The following is a 24,409-nucleotide window of genomic DNA, read 5'->3' on the forward strand; positions in this document are numbered from 1 at the left end:
CAATTAATATTTCTATGTCGTCTAATTGTATCTAATCATTCCCTTCCACAGATTCCCGTTTATGCGCTCGATAATGCACTGGACGATAATCCGAATGCGAATCTCTTGCTACTAAGCGACAATCCCTGGCAATGTACTTGTATTTTTACATTGCGCTTTCGTGAGATCCTCATGAAATATATAGAAATAATGCGTGATGCAAATAATATAACTTGCGTTTACAAGAACAGCAAACCGATGCGTCGCGCCAATGTGTTAGCGTTAACGCCACAGGATGTGTGCAAACCGGAAGAAGAACCAAAAATATATCCATTAGATTTGCTAAATGGTGTGCTGGCTTTCCTTATTGTTGCGATTTTGAGTAAATTGGCATGGGACTATTATTATTATAAGAATTATGGGCGTGTACCATGGATCGTTATGAAGTTGCCGTAACTGCAATTTTACAATGAGTATTCCACTTATGATTTAGGCTGGGTGCGAGTTCGCCTAAATTTTAGGTACCTAAACTAATATTCCACTGGAACTTTCCAGCACTGCAGTAATTTAGGAAAAAGCCGTCAAAACTGTGCGAGTTGATTTAAAAACCTAAATTGTTTATTTCTGCTAAGAAAATAATAACAATACGGGAAATTTGGTATTTTTGATGCGTTTTCACCCTTAAAAAGAACAGAGGTCAATTAGGGTCCGCGGTAAGCACCTATCACAAGATAGCAGTTCAAGAAAATGCAGTGGCTCCGTTTTATAAGGCTTTTTTCGGACATAGTGGAGCACGGGCACAATGACCTTTTCCACAATCTCGAATTCAATACTGTGATGTTGGTACGCCTCCAATAACTTCTTTAGGCCAATTAGTGCACTTGGCTGCCAAATATGTTCAGATTGCGGTCCATATTTGAGAAGGATCCAATTCTTGTGTAGCTAACATCAGCTTGAACAAAATTGAGCTCACTATCACGTACAATCGATCGGACCTTAACCGCAGCAGGGATCATCGCTCTATGATCTATGATTTACTTAAATTGAATGGACAAGAGCCATTTATTTGCATATACAATACTGAAAAAACAATATTTTTGTTTTTGAAATTTGACATTTGAATTTAGGTTGAAAAGTATGCTCATACAAATTCTAAATTTTTCTTTTGCACTGCCTTGCCGACAGTTTCCAGTGATTTAGGTTTTTTCCCTATTTAGGTAGAAATTTAGGCAAACTCGGACACAGCCTTAGGTCAGCTCGCACACAACCTTAATCCAGTGTTTGCATTTGCTACAGAGCATAGAGCAGAGCCGTATCAAAAAAAAGTGATAGCATTTCTTATGCTCTGCCACAAGCTGCGTGTTATTTCAGAGCAGAGCGGGAGCACTCAAAAAAAAAATGCAATGCTATTTGCTCTGTTCAGTATTGTTATATAGTTTTGTTATTTCTCTTGTTTTTGTAGCTGATGTAGCGTAGTGATATTGTTTTGTTGTGGTTTTATTTAAAGGTATTTAAATTGTTTTTGTAGCTTCTTATTTTCGTTGTTATTGTTATTTCATCGGAACACTAACTGTTCCCAAGTTTCATTGGAAGTTGTTGTAGACAAGTAGTAGTGCGAGGTAGCAAATAACATAAAATTTTTTGCATTCTACATGCTACAAATAGCATTTCGTTGGAGGTTTCTTTCATCTATATGCTCTGCTCTGAAATCGACGTAGCTCGAGCAGAGCAAAAGAAATGCTGTCACTTTTTTATGCTACAGTTCTGCTCCATGTTCTGTGCATGTTCAGAGCCGGAGCAATAGCAAACAAAAACCCCGGAGTAAGATAGCATTTTCCATCACTTATCTAATCTTATTCGGGTTAAATTTTTTTTGAAATTAGGCTGGAATTGTTATCAGCCGCGTTATGTTTTTATTGCGTTAAATTTCAGCTTTTAAACTTATGTGATTCCATGTGATTTATGTATTTAAAAATATACCTCCAAAATAAAGAGAACTATAATATTTAGCTATAATAATTTCTATTTTTTAATCCAAAAAAACGTCATAGGTGTACACTCCACTCGTATTCATCAAATATCATTTTAAACTACGCTTAGTTTTTTAAATTTGTTTAAATTTTTCTTTATGTTGAGCTTTCAAAATTCACGCACAGTTACAAACATATTTCATTAATTAAAAAATAAGAATAAAATATACTAAAATTATACATATGTGCATATAATTTTTTTAACTGTTGAAATGATATTCTCGTCTTACATAAGTTAACAATAGGTATGTACATATCTTGTTTAAGTAAGCTGTGGAGCGATGAATCATTTATATGTATAAAGCAAACAATTATTGAAACAAACATTGCACTTTAATTTAAGTATGTATAGTTTTAATAGCCGCCTCAGAACTTGCTTAGTTGGCTCGGATTTACTTCTCCGAATGGCATCTGCAAGGCAGACAAATTTTCTACGAAAAGCTTTTCATGGCGGAAATATACTAGGAGCGTTTTGACAAACCAAACCTCCACAACCCGGCAGCCGCAGGGTGGTGACCCGGCATAATATGTCACCAAGTAGACTGTGATTAACCTAAGTGGAAAAAGTCATCAGTCAAAATTAGACTTATCTGCATTTAAGCATGGAAAATTCTCTGTAACTTTGTTGTTAAAGCATTTTGTTATTTCCTTTTTTACCACTTTTGTCAAATTAGTTTTATCTTGTGCATCTCTTCTTCTTGTAACAGTGCTTCCCCCATCGAATAGGTGTAAACACTGGCGAATTATCATCCTCCAACAATAGTCTGAGGAAACTAGCAGTTTCAGCGGTGTTGACTGTTGAGACGTAATGTAATGGTGTAATGTGGGGACTCTAAGAACGAGCTTTACAGCGCGTAACTCGGCAAAGTCATTTACCCGGAAGATGGAACCTTATCAATCAAGTCTTTCAGTTTAACATGAACTGTTCCTATCCTTAATGGAACATATTTTCGCCTCAATGTGCGATTGATTTTGAATCTCTCTAACTTTACCGTTCCTATATCACCTATTATCTCCCAGTCGCTTTCCAATTATTAATCACATTCCATTTTCTTTATTCCTGTTCCTCTTTCAATCAAACAGATAATTTTATCGACAATTTTCTCTCCCTTTCCGCCTGTTCCCACTACCCAAACTCTCTTTTCGATATTTTTTCCCACTCCATATCACACTTATTACCTTTCTTTTCTCCTCGTTTATTTCAATCCATACATTTTTCTCATTTTTATTTTCACAGCACACATGTACTTGGACCCCATTGACGTGAAAACGGTATTTTGATTCCTATGTCCCTCCCGCAAACTAATCTATCGCTTCCCTTCCCGCTTGCTTGTTTTCTCTATCCATCTCTTTCTCTTCGTTTTTCTCTTCACTCTCTTTTTTATACGTTCCCTTTACGTTACTTCCCCTTTTTCCATATTTCAGCATTTTCTTATCACTAATTGCACAGCGTTAATTTTGCGGGCGGCAAAAACATGAGTTTTTCTGATGATATGACTGATTATGATAATGAAGTATTTGTACATTGGTAATTAAAAAAAAATAAAACAGTTTAAAATCTTAGCTCATAAAAGCATTTTTCATTTAAATCTCTTTTCCACTTTTTCGGTTCCCTTCACAATAAAACTTATGCAATTATTATTATGTATGTATTTATATAATGGAATGGCATATGTAATTGGCACGTCATATTTACTACTATTACTACACTAATGCATATATGTATAATGTATACATTGAGAATGTATTTAAATAAGTGTGTTAATGATAAAAGCTTCATTTTATTTTCATCTCAAAGTCATATCTTGAGATTTAAAACTATCTGATGCGACGCAATAAGTATTGAATGCGTTTTTTACAAGAAAAAAGCATTAATGGACAGTTTGAAGGTACAATATTAAAGCTTAAAAAAAACAACACATACACTATCATTCGCTCTTTCTCTCTATCCCTCTTCTATCGTTAACCCTCTGTCTTATCTACGCGCTAAATGATAATATGCGATAAATTTAATAGAATATTTTAAGTTACATTTAGGAGTTATTGCACAATAGCCCAATCAAATTAGACCAAAAAATAAGAGAAGTGATGCAAAAAGTTCCAACAAACTGAAAATAAATAAAATTTCGAAGCTCCTCAACATTCCAGTGTGTGCAAAAAATTTCATTCAAGATCAAAGATAACCAAAATTAGTTTTTCACGATTTTCAGCAACACGTATGTCTTATCATAAAAATATGTATATGTATATGCAAAAGTTATGATCATAAATTTATCTACAAACATGTAAGGAAGGCTCAGTTCGGGTATAACCGAACATTACATACTCAGCTGAGACCTTTTGAGACAAAATAAGGGAAAATCACCATTTAGGAAAATGAACCTAGGGTAACCCTGGAATGTGTTTGTATGACATGGGTATCAAATGGAAGGTATTAAAGAGTACTTTAAAAGGGAGTGGGCCATTGTTCTATAGGCGGACGCCGTTTCGGGATATCGCCATAAAGGTGGACCAGGGGTGACTCTAGAATGTGTTTGTATGATATGGGTATCAAATTAAAGGTATTAATGAGGGTTTTAAAAGGGAGTGGTCCCTAGTTGTATATGTGAAGACGTTTTCGAGATATCGGTCAAAATATGGACCAGGGTGACCCAGAACATCATCTGTCGTGTACCGCTAATTTATTTATATATGTAATACCACGAACAGTATTCCTGCCATAATTCCAAGGGCTTTTGATTTCGCCCTGCAGAACTTTTTCATTTTCTTTTACTTAATGTGGTAGGTGTCACACTCATTTTACAAAGTTTTTTCCAAAGTTATATTCTGCGCCAAAAAACCAATCCAATCACCATGTTTCATCCCTTTTTTCGTATTTGGTATAGAATTATGGTATTTTTTACATTTTTCGAAATTTTCGATATCGAAAAAGTGGGCGTGGTTATAGTCGAATTTGGCCCATTTTTAATACCAAGATAAAGTGAGTTCAGATAAGTACGTGAACTGAGTTTAGTAAAGATATATCGATTTTTGCTCAAGTTATCGTGTTAACGACCAAGAGGAAGGACAGACGGTCGACTGTGTATAAAAACTGGGCGTGGCTTCAACCGATTTCGCCCATTTTCACAGAAAACAGTTATCGCCATAGAATCGATGCCCCTACCAAATTTCACAAGAATTGGTAAATTTTTGTTCGACTTATGGCATTAAAAGTTTGCTAGACAAATTAAATGAAAAATTATTGTATTTTGACTGTAAAGATATTCCATTTTTTTGTTAAAATTTGACTTCAACATTTTTTTTTAAGTGGGCGTGTTCGTCATCTGATTTTGCTAATTTTTATTTAGCACACATATAGTAATGGGAGCAATGTTTCAGCCAAATTTCATCATGATATCTTCAACGACTGCCAAATTACAGCTTGCAAAACGTTTAAATAATCTTCTTTTAAAAGTGGGCGGTGCCACGCCCATTGTCCAAAATTTTACCAATTTTCTATTCTGCGTCATAAGGCCAACCCACCTACCAAGTTTCATCGCTTTAACCGTCTTTGGTAATGAATTATCGCACTTTTTCGGTTTTTCGAAATTTTCGATATACAAAAAGTGGGCGTGGTTATAGTCCGATTTCGTTCATTTTAAATAGAGATGAGTGCCCAGGAACTTACATACCAAATTTCATTAAGATACCTCAAAATTTACTCAAGTTATCGTGTTTACGGACGGACAGACATGGCTAAATGAATTTCTCTTTTCGCCCAGATCATTTTGATATATAGAAGTCTATATCTATTTCGATTAGTTTATGCCGTTACGGATTACCGTTATGCGAACAAAATTAATATACTCTGTGAGCTCTGCTCAGCTGAGTATAAAAACGTCCAAAAATTTGTAAAAGTTCTGAATCAAGCCACCAATGAGGTACTGTACTTAGCGTATGCATATTATGACGATCCGTTCTTTTACAACTTTTTGAATCGTAATATCTCAGAAACTGGGGCTCGTAGGAAAAAAAAGTCATCGAGACATTTTTTGCGGATAATCGTATGATCTACAATCGCGGAAAGTATTTTTGTGAACTTTTACCTTGAATAAAATTTTTTCCACTGGAATTGTGAGGAGTTTCTAAATTTTATTTATAATTATATTTAAAACAATTTTGCTGATTTTCAGCTTGTTGTAACATTTTGCGCCACCGAATGTCCACATTGACCGGACTAACAAATAAAGCTTTTCATATTTTTTTTTTAATTTATAAACAAGCGAGGTGACATAAAAAATATTTGTTTTAAATCTTCTACTAATGTTAACAAAATATATAAAATATATTGCAAATGAATTTTTACCAACTTAATAACGGGAAATGAAAATATGTGGATTTTCCAAAACAATAAACTCTTAAATGTGTTTTCTTATTTCTACTTCACTGGGTATCACTCATCTTTGCCATTGCATTTTAAATTAGAACAAAATACTACAACGCAAATACTTGTAAAAGATATATAAAATAATCCAAACATTTTTTTACAAAGTAGCTAGGTTTAAGGTTTAAGTCCTACATTACGAAAGGAGTATTTTGTGCTGAGTTTGAAACCAGCATCGAATTTCGTTTGCTATATTTTTTTCACTTTCAGAGTTTACTTCCCTAACAACATACATAAATCAAAATTTATTTAAAAAATCAACTTCAATATTCTTCTTACGGTATACTTCCCACTGATGACCTGATACGAAACATTCATTCTCTCTCAATTCGTTTCCAGGAATGGGTCTTGAACATCAGATGGCTATAGAGTTGCCTAAAATACGCAAAAAAAACTCCAAGAAATCCGTTCGGTTTCATTATTTTGAAATAAATCAGCAAGTAAGCTGATAAAAACTTATTAAAATTTATAAAAAAGGCAAAGTTTTGTAGAAAGATTTTGTGGTAGGTAAGTGAAAAAATATGAAATAATATATTTCGATTGCGTTGCTTTGCTTTGTTGCTGTCAATGAACGGCTAGCCCCTTTTTTCACTTTGATGGGTCCAAAACGTTTATGTACATACATATGTATATCCACATACAATAAAAAACGCAAAAAATTTATAAGAAATTACGAAATTAGATCACTTGATGAAGTATCTGCGTTGTCGTCCACAAAGGCTGTTAATTAAACATGTTGCGTTATACGTAACCTACAGTTTATCTCAGCTGTCAAAAATGGAATGTCGCAACGCTCCACAAAAACATGGCCTTTATGAATCCATTTACATCAATGCGAAGGCTAACAAGCTGACTTTTTCACCAATCAAAACTTGCTACCAAAACCCGTTTCGTGTGCAGCCCTTCGATGAAAGGTGTTGTCACTGATAAATTTTCCACGGGTGAAAAAGGGTTATTTTTTTTCTTCGGATTTTTAATCCTGACGAAAATTCGAGTTTTTTGAAATCCCATTTGACAATCTTGAGTAAATTTTCGGTGAAAATCATAAATTAAACCTTTACTATGTAAAATAACCCAAAGTTATTCTGAAATGCCCAAATTTGATTTTGAGCATGATGGCATCTATGGCCAATATCAAAAAAAAAAATGCACATTTTCACGCGCTCTCAGAGAGCGAGAAGTTTCATATCAGGTCATCAGTGATACTTCCTGCACTTAATATAACCGAACACTTAAGTATATGTAGATTTTAGTCAATTTCTAGTGTCGAGTAAGTATACTTTAAAGACGCTAGGCCTCCTTAAGCAATTTTTTTTTGGTTTTCACTACATAATGCTAATTTTCGAGTATCACTACTGTTTGAAATAAAGAAAAATTAATTGCATACCTTTCTTCTTCCTCCCATTTCACTAAATATGAATGTTCAGAATTCTTTCAAAAATTTAAAATAAAATATAGGAATGATCACGTTCCAATTGCTTTTTGGCGCGCATTGCTACATTTCCCATAGGATCCGAGGGTGGAGGTATGCCACTGGTTGGATGTGCTGCTATTTTATAGAAAAATTCCGCACGTCCACATTTGTAGCCATAAAAAACCGTGTCGTGAGATCTAGAAAGAAATAAGAAAAATTCTTCATTATCCAAGAATGTTTATAAAGGATTTTCTTTCATTGTACCTAATAGTTAACATCGAACAATCTCGGGCGAAAACTAAGAACTAACATTAACTCAGAGGATCCGTTTAGCAGCCACGGCGTATACAAGCTTACCTGCGGATGCCAGCATAGTTACATAGGACAAACAGGACGGCAAATAAGAACGAGGTTCAGAGAACATATTAGAGATTGCAACAAAAATATACGGAATCCAAACAATATACCCGAGTCTAACTTCGCGAATCACATGGTCGAGAATGAATGTTCCCCAGCAAACATCAATAAAACAGTTAGGGTTCTTCACATACAAGAAAAGGGCCGACGTCTCAACGTACTCGAAAACATGGAAATCTACAAACAGAAAACATTCGACGGTAGAATAATAAACGAACAGATAAACACAATTTCTGACACAATATTCGAGCCTTTAAAACTTGTTTACAGGAAACAACTTAATCACACAGGTACAACAGACAAACACACAACAACAAATAAACACAAAACAATTAACACACCAAAACAAAAAAACCGACAAAGAAGGTCAAACGACTAAAATCACAGATTTCTACCTACCCCAGTCAGCCACACAAATCGATTAGTAAACCACCCTCGGTTCTGAACGAACACACGGCACATACACATAACTAAATATGCACAAGCATCAATTTGACAATACCTGCTCATATACCTACGAACTATAAATACAGGACAAATGACAACAACAGATCAGAACGAAAATCGACACTGATGATGGCACAACGCCGAAACCGGTTTGTCTCAAAACCAAATTTGACAAGGGATGACGGGAAATCGTTCCAATATACATCATTTATCCACCCTGTCGGAAAATCAACCAAACAAGATAATAGTTATCGCTTCTGTAAAAACTCGAGTCTGAACACCACTGGAGTTTAAGATAAAATCAACATGGATCCTCGCTGGTAGTGCACCGACTTTACCACTTTATTGGTAGGTCTACCAACTTTTTAGCCCATTTTCATTTTCTACCACTTCTACCACCAAAGTCAAAAAATCTACCAACATTTCAATATATTCGCATTGAAACCAAATCCTGCGATCATTAGGTAAACGTTTTTGATTGCCGAGCACATCCAAATAACATTAAGTGGTGACACTAACCAATCAGTTTTTTGTGAATAATTTTGAACGAAAATAAAAAAAGTAATTATTTTGTGACAGTATTTTTGGTACATTGGAAAATTGTTGTTGTAATTAGACGTTTCGGTAAATTTTCGTTAATATTTCAAGCTCGAAATAAAGGAAAAAAGCAAGTATCATATACGCATAAGCTATGTATATACAAATTTACATGTATTTTCCTGTTTTTTTAAGTGTTATTTCCGTGAAATGTGCTTTATTTGTTTTATAATAAATTATGAATTGTTTTGTACAAATATAAACCGTAGATATTGATTTCTTGGAAAAAAAATCTACCAACTTCTACCACTATTTTAATTTTTCGTCTACCAACATTCTCTTTTTAAAAGTCCGTGCACTGCGCGCTGGTCTAAAAACACTCAACAGTTGTATCGAGCTCTCAAGATGGAAAAACAAGTTTTTTCAAAAGTTACCAAATAATAAGCAGTGTGTCTACAGTCTTAAGCTCAATTCCGTAGGGGACCAAATTTTTAACGATTTTTTAAGCGCACATAAGGCTAAAAATCCAAGGACGGAAAATAATAATTTTTTTTTCGGAGTCGAAAAAGTCGTGGTCAAAAAATTGGTGAAAATGTTTGAGTTCCCAGGTATCCCTACAGCAATATCATGTCGAATCATGCATCCTCTTTATTTTTTCATTAAGGTCCATATATAAAAGTAAAAAAAAAAAAATTTTAATTCGGATAAGCAGTTTCTTTGTGATCAAGCGGGACTTTTATTTTTAAAAGTCCGAGTTTAACTAGTTCTATCGGACTCAAAAAATAAAAATCCGAAAATAATTTTTATCTTGATCCAAATATATTTAAAGTCCAAAATTAATAGTTTTGCAAGGAATTATATTACAAAAAGGAATAACAGTTTCAGCACCTGTAAAAACTTAAGAGAAACTGGAAACATTCGACATTTTAGACTATGCCATTCGAAAATTGAAGTACTTCTTCTTGTATGTAATTGTAAAATTTGTATATACAGAGACATGAACTGTCATTCCTATCTTTTGGGTGCAGTTTTTCCGAAAGCAGGCTCACACTTTCTATATATGACGAAATTTCACCGCCGCATGTCCAATGCATGCCATTTCGTAGTTACATGGATTCAATTCCGACAAAGTTCATGTACATACATACATATATACTGTATGTAAAAGTCTGCACAGGACACAAACAATATTTTCAATCGCTATGTGGCACAACGCCTCTAACAGCAATTTCTGTATAATCCAACATTGTTGAAGACATTAGCTTCTTGGGACGCCCGCTAGAAGAATCTAATGACTTTTCTTTGATGGGTTATACTAATGCAATAACAACTGCAGCATGCCGAAAATATTTATTCATCTTTATAGGGAGAAATGTACATTTATATCGGTCCCCTGCTCGTATGGGAATAGATCGAAATTAAAAAGCGGATAAACTAGCTAAAGAGGGGGCATCCTTCGCAGCATCAACCGTAGACAGGGCCGGATTAACCAGTAGGCAGAATAGTTTTTTTTTTTTTATAGAATAGCCAGTTGTCTGGGGCAAAGACTTCTAAGATTTTCTTACAAACATAAAATTCTAGAGAGTGAAAGAAAAATATAATCAGAACTGAAAATAATTTTTACTCAAATAAACAAAACTCAATTGACCGCATTCAAAAGGCGACGACCGACGAACTAGACAAGGTTCTAAAAAGGACATTTCCGACTCATTTGACAAATTGTATTAGCGTGCAAATGAGTGTATCGAAGTGAAAGGAGAATATATTGAATAATAAAAAAAAATTATCTCAAAATGTTCACTGGTTGCTTTTATTTTGAAAAATTTCGGTTATTTTTGGAACAGAGCATATATGTCATACTCCTATATTGCTAATAGAAAATGCTCGCAATGTGTTTTGAATTCGAAATCAAAACAAGACAGCCTATAAAATTTTTGTGATTGTAGCAGCATAAGTGTGACAAGAAAAAATTGAAATTTAGTTACATTCGATTATTGAATACAAAAACAAAAACGTTTAAACAGCAATCGGCACTCTGATGTTTGGGAATGTACCTAGCCTTTTGTAGCAATATAGGAGTATTACATGTATGGAACAGAGTGACTGCTATGCGTTCGGTGAGTAGGTCATTGCAAAGTGAAAAAGCAGATTTGCAAACGTGTGCTTTTTTGTACGGATGGTTCCGTGAAAAGTTCAATGATTTCGAGGAAAACAGAAAACAATTATTACCTGGTGTAGGTAGGTTATTACCTGCTCCTCATGGAACTTGGGGGTGGGGAGGGAGAGATGGCCTGAAGGTTTAATGTGGACATATAAATCGTTCCCGAGATGGTCGGGCTAGCACCTTAATGGTGCTGTGTTGCCGGAGCGTACCGGACCTGTATCCAGCAAAGGACCATCACATCGAAAACACTCCCCAAATCTTCGGGGAGCAGCCTTATCGCCACAACAACAACAACATATAATTGATGAATTTGCCGAAAACAAATGTAGAAAACGACATGTTTAAAATGTAGATAGTATTTTTGTTGATATTATTACATTGTGACAATAACATTTTTATGAAAGCTATAAGTTTGTATTTTTTAATCGAAAAAAGAAGGGAACGGACGTGAAAAAGGGCCCCCAAATTGATGGTTGCCTAGGTCCCCGCTGAGGGTTACACCGGCCCTGACCGTAGACGTCCCAATTAGATTGGGCGTGAATAAAAGAAGGCGAAAGTTGCTCATAATCGACGGCAGGAAAGACGTAAAACCAAGCGCGGGGCTGCAAGGTGGTGATGATCATACGCGGATCTTACATTCTTAAACTTACAATTACTATTATCACTGAAAATCATTAAGAGGGCTCAAAAGTAGGCTCATTATGGGTATTCTGACTGGACACTAGCTTCTGGCACCACATGCTTATAAATTTGGACTGGTCAGTGGTCGCAAATGTAGGAAGAATCGAAGGAGGAAACGATTAAACACGTTTTAAGCGCTTAGCATTCTAAGACTCCAGCTTTTAGGAGTGTCACAGATATAAGATCTAGAAGCAGCAAGTAGACTAGGCCCTAGAGAGATTCTTGTATTTGCCAAGAGGAGGGAGTTGTTTTATAACATAGCTCCCGGATTCTGGTACCTAACGGTTTCCTCCAATGTCACCGCACAAAGCATTTTACTTTTACCTTAAAAACGGTGACTTCATTATCACTTCAGCAATACAACAGCTCACAACTTTCAAAGAAGCTTATAGTTGGTCAGAACTGCATATAGTCAGCAGATTCCTCAAAAGCATTGATTAATTGGTAACCTGGACTCCAAGGTTTTCTATTCTAAGAAATACCTTCAGATCCTCCCGTCCCACAGGCTAGCTACCGAAGTTTGGCTCTGGCTAACGCCCCACATTGGGCGAGGTCTCTCGGCATACCTTTGCTGTGTTAAGGAGTGCCTATTGTTGCTATTTTAACAGCATGTAAATATTGCGTTAAGTTTTTGAATGGTAAGTATGTTTTATGTTTTGAGTATATGTTTTCGCCATCAAATCTATAGCTCCCCTTTTAATGGCTCAGCTAACGTAAATTTTAATATTTTCTAATTTACACATATTTTTAAATATGGAGTCAACTCAAGCTGAGCCTCATTGGCCTAGCTTCAAGCAACTAGCAAAGCATCATAATAAATATCGTAGTAAAATTTTTCTTAATTTCTTACCTCAAAGTCAAATCGGTGATTATACCGCTTGATTGTAAATCTTGATGCATACCTTCCATCGTATTCAATTCTAATGGATTCCAGGGTCCATGACGTTCTAATGTATCCCATTTCGCATCGATACACATGAAACTATAGCCGCCTTCACGCTTATCGCCCTCAACATTTATGTTAAGTGTTTGATTTAAATGTGATTCCATATGAGGAAATTTTGCAACGCAAATATCGAACTGGAAAATTTATGAAAACAAATATTCTTAATCAAAAAAGGTCAAATTTACGATAACCTTAAAAACGCATAAATTTGCAATAACTATGTAAATATATAAATTTGTATCTAGTGTAAAACAATTTAGGCAGTTATCTTCCTCACTAAGAGATCATTTTGAAATTGTGAATTATAAGAGCGATGAAGGTCACTAGCTCCATATTCAGAGATACATTCTTCGGTAAGGTTTATTAGTGCTTTTGTTAGAGAAAATCTATATAAATGAAATACCCTTTCACCTGCCCCCTTAGAGAATTGCATCCCACACAAATTTAATTATTTTCCTACCCTGCTGTTGTTGTAACTAGAGCTTACGATTTCCTCTCGAACACAAGCGAGACCCGAGACATCGAGAACACGGCTTCTCGCGAGATTCTCAAATCTCGAAACACTCGTAATACTAGCGAGCTTCTCGATTTTCAATTCAGACGCTGCATTGGCAGTATTCTATACATTTTGGTGTTTTTAGTTGTGGTTTTGTGGAAATTTTCGCTTGTGCTCCAGAATCGTAACTCTATATAAAAAAGCCAATGAATCGATTAAATTGAATGTCGAGAAGCTCGCGAGTATTATGAGTAATTCGAGAATCTAGCGAGAAGGCGAGTTTCGCGAGAAATCTCTTCTCGACCAAGTTCGAGAAATCGTACGCTCTAGTTGTAACAGTACTTCTCCTGCTAAGTAAGAACGTAAATTTATCGAGGAAGCGTGACGAATCAAGCAGGGGTATATGAAATAGCGAACCTTCTTGGTCCGGTTAAACTCTATTTAGGACTTTTGTGCGAGTATAACTGGCTGTAGTTGTTGTTGTGTTAATAGTGCTTCCCCCATTCAATGGGCAGGACCACTCAAAAATAGTCATCAAAGTCCTCTAACGGGAGTCCAAGGAAACTGGCTGTTTCAACAGGGGCGGACCATAGGGAGATCGGTGTTAGAGGCGCAGGTTCCATAATACACTTGAAAGGATGGTCGGTGTCATGTGGGGACACATCGCATGCAGGACATACATTACGTATACCGGGGTTGATTCTGATTTTAACCTGTTACAGTAACGAGAACGACGTTGGGCCAGGGTGACTCGTTTCTCCCTCGGCTGTAGTGCTGATGCTTCACGCCCTGTCGAAATTGCATGTTTCGTGCGGCTACTTTAAGATGGCATGTATAACACTTTATACTTTGCCTTCATTTTGACGGATCATTAACATTAAGATGCTGCAAGAAAACCGAAAAAGCATGTCGATCTAAATTTGTTGCGAATAAAGCGGCAAAGCCGTGCCAAAGCCGCAAAGCGAAGAGTCTCAAAAAATGTGTTTATCTAGTTCAGCTCTAACGGTTTAATAAGCATAAGGTCTGAATGTTTCATTAAATATTTGCCTTTTTAACTTAAAATTATGCTTACCATTTTCTGCACAACAGGTTGTTGGCGCGCAGTTCCCTCCTCCATCAATAGCAACAACGTCATATTTTGTTGACCACACATATACAATTCCAAACGTTTCAAACCACTCGATGAACTTTTTTGTGTATTGTTAGCGGGTAATGTTGCTAGCGCATCTAATGCATCATCACATTTTAATGAGCTGCGGCGCGAAAATACTTTACTGGTATTCAACGGCGTTTGTATCTCCACTGTGTTAGCATCCCAAGCACTACTCGTATGCTCTTCATTCAATGCCAATACTGAGAGCTTAGCCATAAGCGGTGTAAGTGGCACACCACCTGGCTGCTTGCGACTTGCTGCAACAAATTGCTGCTCACGTTCATCCGATGCTGCTGTATCGGTAAGTGGCTTAAGTGGAAGACTCAGTGATTTCTTATCCAATGGCGTCTTAGCAGCAAACGTAGGTGGATCTGTATTTAAATTACGATCTGCTTTTAATGTGGTGAGTGCAGTGTTAGTCGTGCTTTCATTTGTAGTCACAGAGTTATCAGCCCCTTCCTGCCTGAGGGACTCATCCAACTTTTTAAGCTCGTTATCAAATTCTTTAAATTCCTCAATAAGTTGTGCAATTTCAATATCTTTTTTGGTGCTGCCATTGCCGCTGCCGCTTTCTACCCAAATACGATAGTATTTTTCAATAAACTCCTGAAAAAGACTACGCGATATTGGTTGTCCATTCTCATTAAAAACGGGATAGGTGGGATCTGTTATGGTGCGTGAAGTACGATTATTCTCATCAGAATTATCAGAGTTGGGCTCCGCATCATCATCGTCATTTTCGATAAAATCAGGCGATTCAGTGGCTTCAATGCCGTTAATGCTACCGTTGCGATTCACATCTGTCTTGAAGCTATGCGAGAATTGTTTAAGCGAGAATTTCTTTGTAATTTTTTTAAATGAATCTTGTATATCGGTGAAAGAGTTGCGTCGTTCCATATGTTTATTGGGATTGGCAATGAAGTTTTGAAAGAATTTCTCAAAATCCAATTTTAGCGAGTTCCGAGGATTGTGGCTATGAGTTTTAAGTTTGTTGGAGTTATTTTCGTCCTGAAAAATAAAACAATTATTTGCTAATAATATGAGATAACAGAAAGGAAAGGAAACGTGTTTGAAGGCACAACATAAACCCATTTCGAACGAGCAAAAAAGTACGTTGGTTTTTTATTAACGGCAAATAAAAAAAATAAATGTAAGGCGCGATAACCTCCGAAGAGATTTTAGGAAGAGCTTCTCTTCCAATTTGCGTCGTGCTCCTTTTAATTTTTCCTACAAATTTGGGGGACAGGACCTACTTGTTTTTTGCCGACTCCGAACGGCAACTGCAAGGCAGATAAGTTTTCACTGAGAGCTTTTTTTTTCATGCAGAAATACACTCCAAGTGCTTGCCAAACACTGCCGAGGGGCGACCCCCCTTAGAACAATTTTCTTCTAATTGAAAAAACTTGTTTCTAAAATTTTGATGTTGCTTTTCCCGGGGCGTGAACCCAGGATCTTCGGTGTGGATGGCGGAGCACGCTACCATCACACCACGACGGCCGCCATCCCATACTCCTGTACTCTATTGGAAATCCATCCAGTACAGTTTCTTAGACTGTTTAGAGTACAAAAGTTAGAGTAGACAAGGTTCAATCTAAATAAGAGGCAGTAAACTCTCCAAAGTTCAGCTGTTTTGCATTCGAAGAAATAAAACATAAGTTGCATAAGGCTAAGGTTGACAGCGGTAAAATTTTATGCTGTATCGCAATGCTGGACTTGCTAGTATATTTGTATTTTTTGATAATTTTCAAGTTAAGCACATTCCAATAAAGAGAAGTTTTTTGACCGTTTGTTCTAAAAATGCGTTAAATATTTCCTAAACGCCTTTCAACAATTTTATACCTGTGACTCGACGTGCAGCCTTAAGCTTATCTACTTCAGAAATTAAACAAAAAATTATTGTACCCACCTCTGGATTTGCGCATATCGACATAATATTCCCCACTTGCAACACTTTATTCTCAGTCATGGGCGTCGAACAAACGCTAGTGCGCCCAATAAACTCTGGATAAGAATCCGTTTCATCGAAATTTATAGACGCAATACCCGATTCCGGCAACTCTATTGAGCTGCTCATGTTATTGCGATGACGCAAAGGCAAATGTGTAGGGCGTATCATTAGGGATTTTGGACGCATAGTGGCAGGCGTTTGTGGTGGCACTGCGGCGGGTGCGGCTGATACACACTCCTCCACATTTTCACCAATTGTTGTAGAAGAACCGCCACCAACACTGCTGCTACCTTCTTCTGGTATATTAGTGAATAATAAAGATTTATCCCGTTTAATTTTACGTTTCGCATATTGAAAGGACGGCAAACCCTGTGACAGTTGTGTTGTTTGTAAAGTTTGTGCGCGTTGTGCATCAGCGGATAATCGGTTATATTGTGGTACGTCGACATAAACGATGAGCATTTGTACGCCATTAGGTATATGGAAATCATTGATGTGTATTTGTTCAGCTGTGGTACGTATATGCAATGGATCGGTGAGTACAAGTTGTTTGGTAATATCATCACCCAATTGGGATGCGACAACTCTATGGGAAGAGTGAATAAGATTATTGAATATGATACAAAATGTTTTCAGCAAATACATATAATATGAAATGAACAACTTTCACATACTTATTATGGTAGAGCACGGCTCCGCCTAGTACGCCCTTTGTTTGCTGACAACATTGTAATGTTTGTATAGCATCCAAAAATATATTGCTGGCCGTCTGAAAATAATATTTGAGGAATGACTAATGATTTATCATAAAGCGCAGCAATTTCAGCATAATTCAGCCCAATCACGCAATCCATCGTAGGCTGTTTTTTCGGGAAAGTTACGACCGTGTTTCCGAACGTCTCCGAAAGTAAATAAGTAGATTCGAAATTCGTAGAGTGGCATCAGGGAATTCACTCGGAACCTAAAGTTTTCACTTTAATTTGAAATTTCCAACGGAGAAAATTTACGAAACGTGAAAAATATTTAAAATAAACAGCCCAATCACTCAATCCATCATAGCAATGTTACGAATTCGAATGTTACGAATCCCGAAAAAACAGTCTACGATCTAATCTAATCTATAAACAGAGCAAGAAACTATTTCTTTTTTCAGAGAACACAAAGCTTTTTATTTTTATATCATATCAGTTTTATGACGGAATTAATCTCCTTAGTTTTATTCGAATTTCAAATAGTTATCATTGGTATCAGCGTTAGTTATTTTTGTTTCATTTCCTGTGGGCTGCGTGGCTCTAAGTAAAGATTATGACTGAGATGATCCTTTAAATTTTTTAGGGAATTTATTGATTTACATTTTCAGAAAGCAAATAGAAAAACGATCCCCTAGATTACGTAACCTCTACAAAATTGTATGTCCTTGGGATATGCTAAAACACTCAAGTCCAACATGAGTTTAAAATTTATTTTTTTTTCACTTATACTTTCGCCTTTGGTCCAAAAAAATTAAGTAGATTTATAAAGCTCTTATGTTGTTGTTGTTGTTGTTGTAGCGATAAGGTTGCTCCCCGAAGGCTTTGGGGAGCGTTATCGATGTGATGGTCCTTTGCCGGATACAGATCCGGTACGCTCCGGTAACACAGCACCATTAAGGTGCTAGCCCGAACATCTCGGGAACGATTTATATGGCTACATTAAACCTTCAGACCATCCCTCCCTCCCCACCATCAAGTTCCATGAGGAGCTTGGGGCCGCCAGAGCTTCGGTTGTTAATGAAACAGGATTCGCCGCGGATAGGTGAGGTTGACAATTGGGTTTGGAGAAGCTGTATATTGCGCTGGCAACCTGAAGGATTGCGCTACACAGCCCCTTGAATCTGGTATTTTAGTTTATGACAGGCATACCTACCGCAGGTATATTCTGACCCCCTAACCCGCTGGGGGATAAAGCTCTAATAGTTGGATATTTTTATGATAAACCCTTTACGTTTTTTATGAATAAAGGGTTAAACTTTATACCAGCCACACACAATTTTGCGGAGAATAAAACAAATTATATCCTTCTTCCACCCAAAAAAATTCACAGTTATTTAATTAATTATATATTAAGCCGTTTCCTACCTTCGGCATGCGCAGTTTTGGTACGTTTTGAAAAACATGGCCATTACGTTGCAAAATCGGTAGATATGTTTCGAAAATATGATATAACTTTTCGGAGAGATTCTTATACTGCGCTTGCTGTGGAAATTGATCGAAAACGCTTTGCAAATCACGATGAAAAAATTTTACCAGCGAAGCGAGCAAATCGGCGCGTTGTTCAAGTAAACGATCGGAAATATTGCGATCGGTGCCGACGGCCTGAAGAATAAAAAGGAAGAGATAGAAATGAAAGAAATTAAAATGTTTAAAAATCTTATCCGGTTCATAAGCTCTGTCACATTTTCAGGAAGTACCTAATACAGAAATTTTTTGTTGAGGATTCCAAAATCCCTATGGTAAATATTTATTTATTTATTTATTTATCATTTTCAGTCAATGGTTACAAAACCTTACAGACCAGAAATACAAAATTTCTTAAAGATAAAACTTAATAACACTTAAAAAAAATTTAATTGCAAATTAGCCAAAAATATGGATCTGGACTGAGCAAAATCTAGATTGAGAGTTATGAAAATTCGATTGAATTCTGCAAGCGACCTTGTAATGGGTGCGTACAATAAATAATTAGAACTAAGCGTTTTAACGTGAAACGGAACTTGAGTACGTAGGACCCTTTGGGACACATTAAGACAATTTGCTCGAGAAGGTTAGGACAATTTATCATGCCAGAAATTATATCATAAACAAACATGAGAGAGTGCATTATGCGCCTCGACTTTAGCGATTTAAGGTTAAATAACTTTACTTCTCTTGCTAAATCTGCAGTGTTGAAGGCTGCGCAATTCCGCCTCTCTCTCTCTCTCTCTCTCTCTCTCTATTCCTACATCTTTTATTTATGATCTTTCTCTTCCTCTACTGTTGTTTTTTTTTTCTCTTTTTTACTGCGACTTATGTGAGCCCTAGTACTTTTTTTTGTTTGAATTGGCAGGCGGTTAAAATGTAGGTGGATTCAGTAAATACTATATAATTAATAAAATTCGAATCGATACACTACCTAGCAACAAATTTTTAGGTTTTTGTTCTGCAGGAATGTATCTACTGAATTTTATTTTTAATGTGACATTTCTTCCCTAAACAATCTCAACATTTTCAAGGCAAAAAGAAACGCTGTCCTTATTTGTCCGGATAACTCAGTACAATAATTTCCTATTTTCTTTGTTGTTTTCTTCATTTTCTTTCATTCTGCACGATAAAACTAATATATCGCTTAACCTAGCAATTATCGGTCGCTAAATAAGTCAAACAAGTCTACAATGATAACAAATACTAGTCGGTGATCCTGAAATTTAATCTTTGTATACGACAGCATGTGACAGACCTTTTGATCCGACTAACTTTATGCGCCCAATCCACTCACCAACGTAAATCTACCAAATTCTTTAAGCACAAATTTGCCATTTTGCAACGCCATAATTTTGGGATTGAAGAAGCAATCTTTAAGAAAGTATGAAGTTCCCATTAGCTGACCACACAATGCCACTTTCTGGGTATCCGACACCCAACTGGGATGGAAATAGAGTACTGCCTTAACCGGATCATCTGCTTCATCTTTGAGGCACTCAGTATCGTAGACGAAAACGATCATCGTCTCTCTGAAAAGAAAATTTTATTTAAACCAACTATTGTAACTCAATAAACATCAGATATGGAAACTAAAATTATGCGAGTCATAAGCCAATACCGCTCATCTATTCGCTTTCTATATGCGCGTTCCACCTTCGGCCAACGTACAGGTTTCGATTTTCGAAAACCAGTAAACATGTTATTTTTAATTTTGTTTCGTTTTCTATGTTTAAGCCGCAGTTAATAAGCGTTCTGGACCAGAGCCTTTAACTTTCAACAACACTTTAATAGCTTTGCCGGTTATGTGGAGTTTGCATATTGGCACAAGAATTAGTAATATAAAATCTATCAACATTCTAAAGTGATAAAGCGTAACTGCAAATTACAACGGCAGCAGCACTGTGGCACGTCACCAAAGTGAAACTGATAACAAGTACATATTACCGCCCATCACCACACCACCTACCTATCATAACAGTGGCGATCGCATTTGAGAAGCTAAAAATATAAGTAGATGTAGCATATACCCTCATGCTTGTATTTCTCCAAGCGCATTTTAAGCACTAGTGAGTAGCAACATTATAAATTCGCACTATAAGAAAGGTGGGCAGATATTTGGACGTGGTGTGGGCAGAGGCGTACCCTGACAGTTTACGCGTGCTGCCGTAGGGTTACTTGCTATAAAAAAAACTAAATGGGGTTTTTACGCAGCCTAAGGAACTTAATTTTTTTATAGAAGACCCCAATAATAGTAATAACGGTATAATGATAATTTTTGTTTAAAATATGCATGATTGAGGCATAAAGTAGCAATGGGAAAGCTGTACTGCGCACGCGACTGTTCTAATAGGAGGAACCGTGTGCCTTCGGTTGCAGGCAGCAGTCATGAAAGAATGCTATCTGGACTACCTTAATCGAAACTCTGTATTCTACATACAATCATCAACTCTTATATATGTAAGTGTCAAAGGCGCTCCTTATTCCAAACTGTTCTAAGTGGCCCTTCCTTATTTAGGAAGCGTTTATTGAATAAGTTGATACCACATTGATCAGAAAAGCTGATAGCATGGCCGGGGACCCCAAAACATATACAGGCACTTTCTTGATTCTCCTCCAGGTAAATTTCCTAAGTTATTCAAACGTCACACTAATTTTTTATATGAGAGCTCAAGACAGTGTCACTCAGTATACGACAGCGGTGGCGGGCAACCAAATAGCAGTTAGTCGACGTGACATTACGTTGTTGTTGCTAAAGTTGAAATTGGACGGCAGGGGCCTAATCAATTAAAACATTGGTGTCGATTGTTGCATGGTTTATGGTTGTTATTGCTTCGGCTGCACTTAAAAATGTAAACACATGCGAAAAAGTGGGTGTGTGTATACAAACATCAAAGAAAACCAGTGAACAACATAAAAGGCACAAAGACAAGGCGGGGACTTACAACCACTTCCACAAAAATAACGGCTGTCAATGGAAATTGAGGAAAATCTATTTATGTGTACATATTGCATGTGCACCAACACACGCACATTCATTGCAAGATATGCCAACATTTTTCTCCTAACTTACATGGACGGAGCACCTTTAAAACCACTTTTTCTATAAACTGATTAATGTTCAATAAAGTTTATATACAGCGTATCCAAGGTGTTATACACATTGCATCCAAGCTATGAATGGAGCATGCAATAATACATACATTAAACACTTACTTGGCCATTTTTGCTCCTTTTAATTTTCCGCACCGGATATTTCTCTGATACGAATCTTCTTTGTGTGCACTTTTAATGCAAACAAATTCCTTTTTAATTCAATAACATAATCTCTGTACTTTAGGAATTTTTCACTTTAAATTCCCCTGCATGGCTGGACGAACTCAGAGGGTTGGAATTTTTCTTATCAGTGCAAATTTCTACCTTTACTTATTAGAAACGTCAAAAAATACACAATCGAATTTTTAGTAACAGTTTGAGTGTCATGAAAGCGCAGTGCTTGTCAAACTGTACTGGGATGGACAAATAACGTCGAATTTACAGTAGCGGCGAAAAAAACATATTTATCACCAAAACATAAAAATAAATGTAATCCAAAACCGCTAAAAAAAAATAGTAGATATTTAGCAAGGGATTCAAGGGGTTGTTGATAAGCGCTTTATAGATTCAGAGCTTCCGTAACCCAATTGTCAACCTCCTCTACGCGGGGGGAATCCTGTTATAAATATGTATGTAGTTTAAACTCGACCTGAAAAATCGTATATAATTGTTTTAAATTATCAGCCCTATTCTGCATTTCGAATTGGATTGGAATTTTTTCGATTTGGCAATTTTGGTATTCTGTGTTCCAATCTCTTTCGATCCGACTTCGAATCGTTCGATTTTTTGTATTCTGCAGTTCGATCGTAGTTCCGTTTTTCTAAGTTGCAAATTAGTTGGCGGAAAAATATTTTCTTTTTATTTTTTTTATTAATTTATAACAGAATTTTAACAAAAATGTAAGTAAAACTTGTTAAGAAACGTAGAAGGCTTGATGATGATTGTTTTTTATATGTTTCCACGTCAAAAACAACATGTCGATGTCGAAGTCCTTTTACGTATTTTCCACGCAAAAGTATCTAACACATACTTGAAAGCATCCTTGTTAAGTCGAAAGTTTTTTTTGAACCTAAATAAGAAAATAAGTCATTAAACTTTACCACTTTTAAGTTCAAATTCTTACAATTCGTCACTCATCTCAAATGGACTACACAAATCTCGCAATATTTGCCTTTCCATTCTCGCCTGGCAATTTTCGTATGCGTTGCTTTCCAACTCCATAAATGGGGAATATTTAGAATAAGGTGCCACGATTTTCCAACTTTTCTTTTTTCGAGGGGTGGCGGGGGTCCTAAAAATCACAAAATTATCATCCGCAACTCTAGGAAACTCTTAGTTTATGAAATATAAGCCTTTTAATTTCCAAATTTAGTAAAATTTCAACTTAAGTCCTGCACTTAAAATTCGGGTCGCACATGTCGATAGCGATATCAAAACAAGCATATTTGCGTCAAGATGCAGAATCCGAAAGCAGAAACTACATTTTTTATCTCGTTTAAAAGTTATTCGCGGAAAACCCGTCGGTACTATTGTCGCTTTTTTCGTTGTTGCAATTAAACAAACGAAAACAAATGAAGGTGGTGAATAGTGTTGCCAGCTCCGCAACAATATCTTTTTAACTTGGTAGAAGATTATAAGGTGGTGACACGTCGACATAAATGCAAACAAGCATACACTATCAATGTATTTTGTTTTGTAATTCTCTGAATAATTTGAAATTAATGTATTTAATTGGAACAAGTGCAGAATACATACATTTGTCAAAAAAAATAATAAAAAATTGGACTTTATAGAGATTTTTATGCTGATTCCAAAGGTAATTCTGCGTAGAACACCTTTCTGCATAGGCGGCCTTCGGCCGCGCTTATAAAAAATAACCCTGGGCTACGCCATGCCAAGTCCGGGTGTGTGGTATAACCGTGGCTACCGCCACGGTGATGTCCTTCTGCGTAGTACACCCTTCTGCGCAACACCCCAAATAATATTAGACTACAATTATTAAAAGTGTTTTACAAAAACAAAATACATTAAGAGTGCATGTTTGTTTGCATTTATGTCGACGTGCCACCACCTTATAATGTTCTACCAAGATAAAGAGATATTGTTGCGGAGCTGGCAACACTATTCACCACCGTCATTTGTTTAATTGCAACAACGAAAAAAGCGACAATAGACTCGCCGTCGACATCACGGATAGGGCTATAAATCCTCCGGAGAACTTTTCTCTCGAATACTCCAAGAGCCATCTCATCTTCTCTCGACGCCTTCCATCATTCCGAGCCATACATCAGGACAGTTATGATGAGTGACTTATAGAGCGGGAACTTTGTTCGTCGAGACAGGACTTTACTTTTCAATTGCTTAAAGAAGCACTTGTTGGCAAGACTTATTCTCCGTTTGATTTATAGGCCGACATTGTTTATGCTTTTGATGCTGCTTCCCAAATAGACGAAATCCTTCAC

The 24,409-nt window shown here is 36.4% G+C and overlaps 2 protein-coding genes across 5 annotated transcripts in view; one reads left to right on the plus strand and one right to left on the minus strand.

Moving 5' to 3' along the window:
• swi2 (Protein singed wings 2) overlaps positions 1-5,873 on the plus strand; it is a 39,982-nt gene extending 34,109 nt beyond the window's left edge. For both annotated transcript variants that reach the window (XM_067770524.1, XM_067770523.1), the window contains one exon: positions 52-5,873. In XM_067770524.1, coding sequence (XP_067626625.1) covers positions 52-435 — 384 coding nt within the window. In that variant the 3' untranslated portion in view covers positions 436-5,873. The remainder of the gene's footprint in view (positions 1-51) is intronic.
• HPS4 (Hermansky-Pudlak syndrome 4 protein) overlaps positions 1-22,266 on the minus strand; it is a 43,563-nt gene extending 21,297 nt beyond the window's left edge. Inside the window, exons 1-8 of one of the 3 annotated variants that reach the window (XR_010950465.1) lie at positions 20,473-20,664; positions 20,149-20,383; positions 18,753-18,989; positions 17,310-17,404; positions 16,594-17,221; positions 14,607-15,695; positions 12,943-13,172; positions 7,820-8,043 (exon numbers count right to left, since the gene is read on the minus strand). Coding sequence is in view for 2 of the 3 variants with exons in the window: in XM_067770520.1 (XP_067626621.1) it covers positions 7,875-8,043; positions 12,943-13,172; positions 14,607-15,695; positions 16,594-17,221; positions 17,310-17,404; positions 18,753-18,989; positions 20,149-20,383; positions 20,473-20,552 (2,763 nt within the window). In the remaining variant the exon portion in view is untranslated. Of the gene's footprint in view, positions 1-1,984; positions 8,044-12,942; positions 13,173-14,606; positions 15,696-16,593; positions 17,222-17,309; positions 17,405-18,752; positions 18,990-20,148; positions 20,384-20,472; positions 20,665-22,067 lie in introns of those variants that run through there. The other 2 variants (XM_067770521.1, XM_067770520.1) reach the window with 2 other exon arrangements.
• Between the last annotated feature and the right edge of the window lie 2,143 nt (positions 22,267-24,409).

Source organism: Eurosta solidaginis, chromosome 3, assembly GCF_040869045.1.
Source record: "Eurosta solidaginis isolate ZX-2024a chromosome 3, ASM4086904v1, whole genome shotgun sequence".
NCBI classification, from domain to species: Eukaryota; Metazoa; Arthropoda; class Insecta; order Diptera; family Tephritidae; genus Eurosta; species Eurosta solidaginis.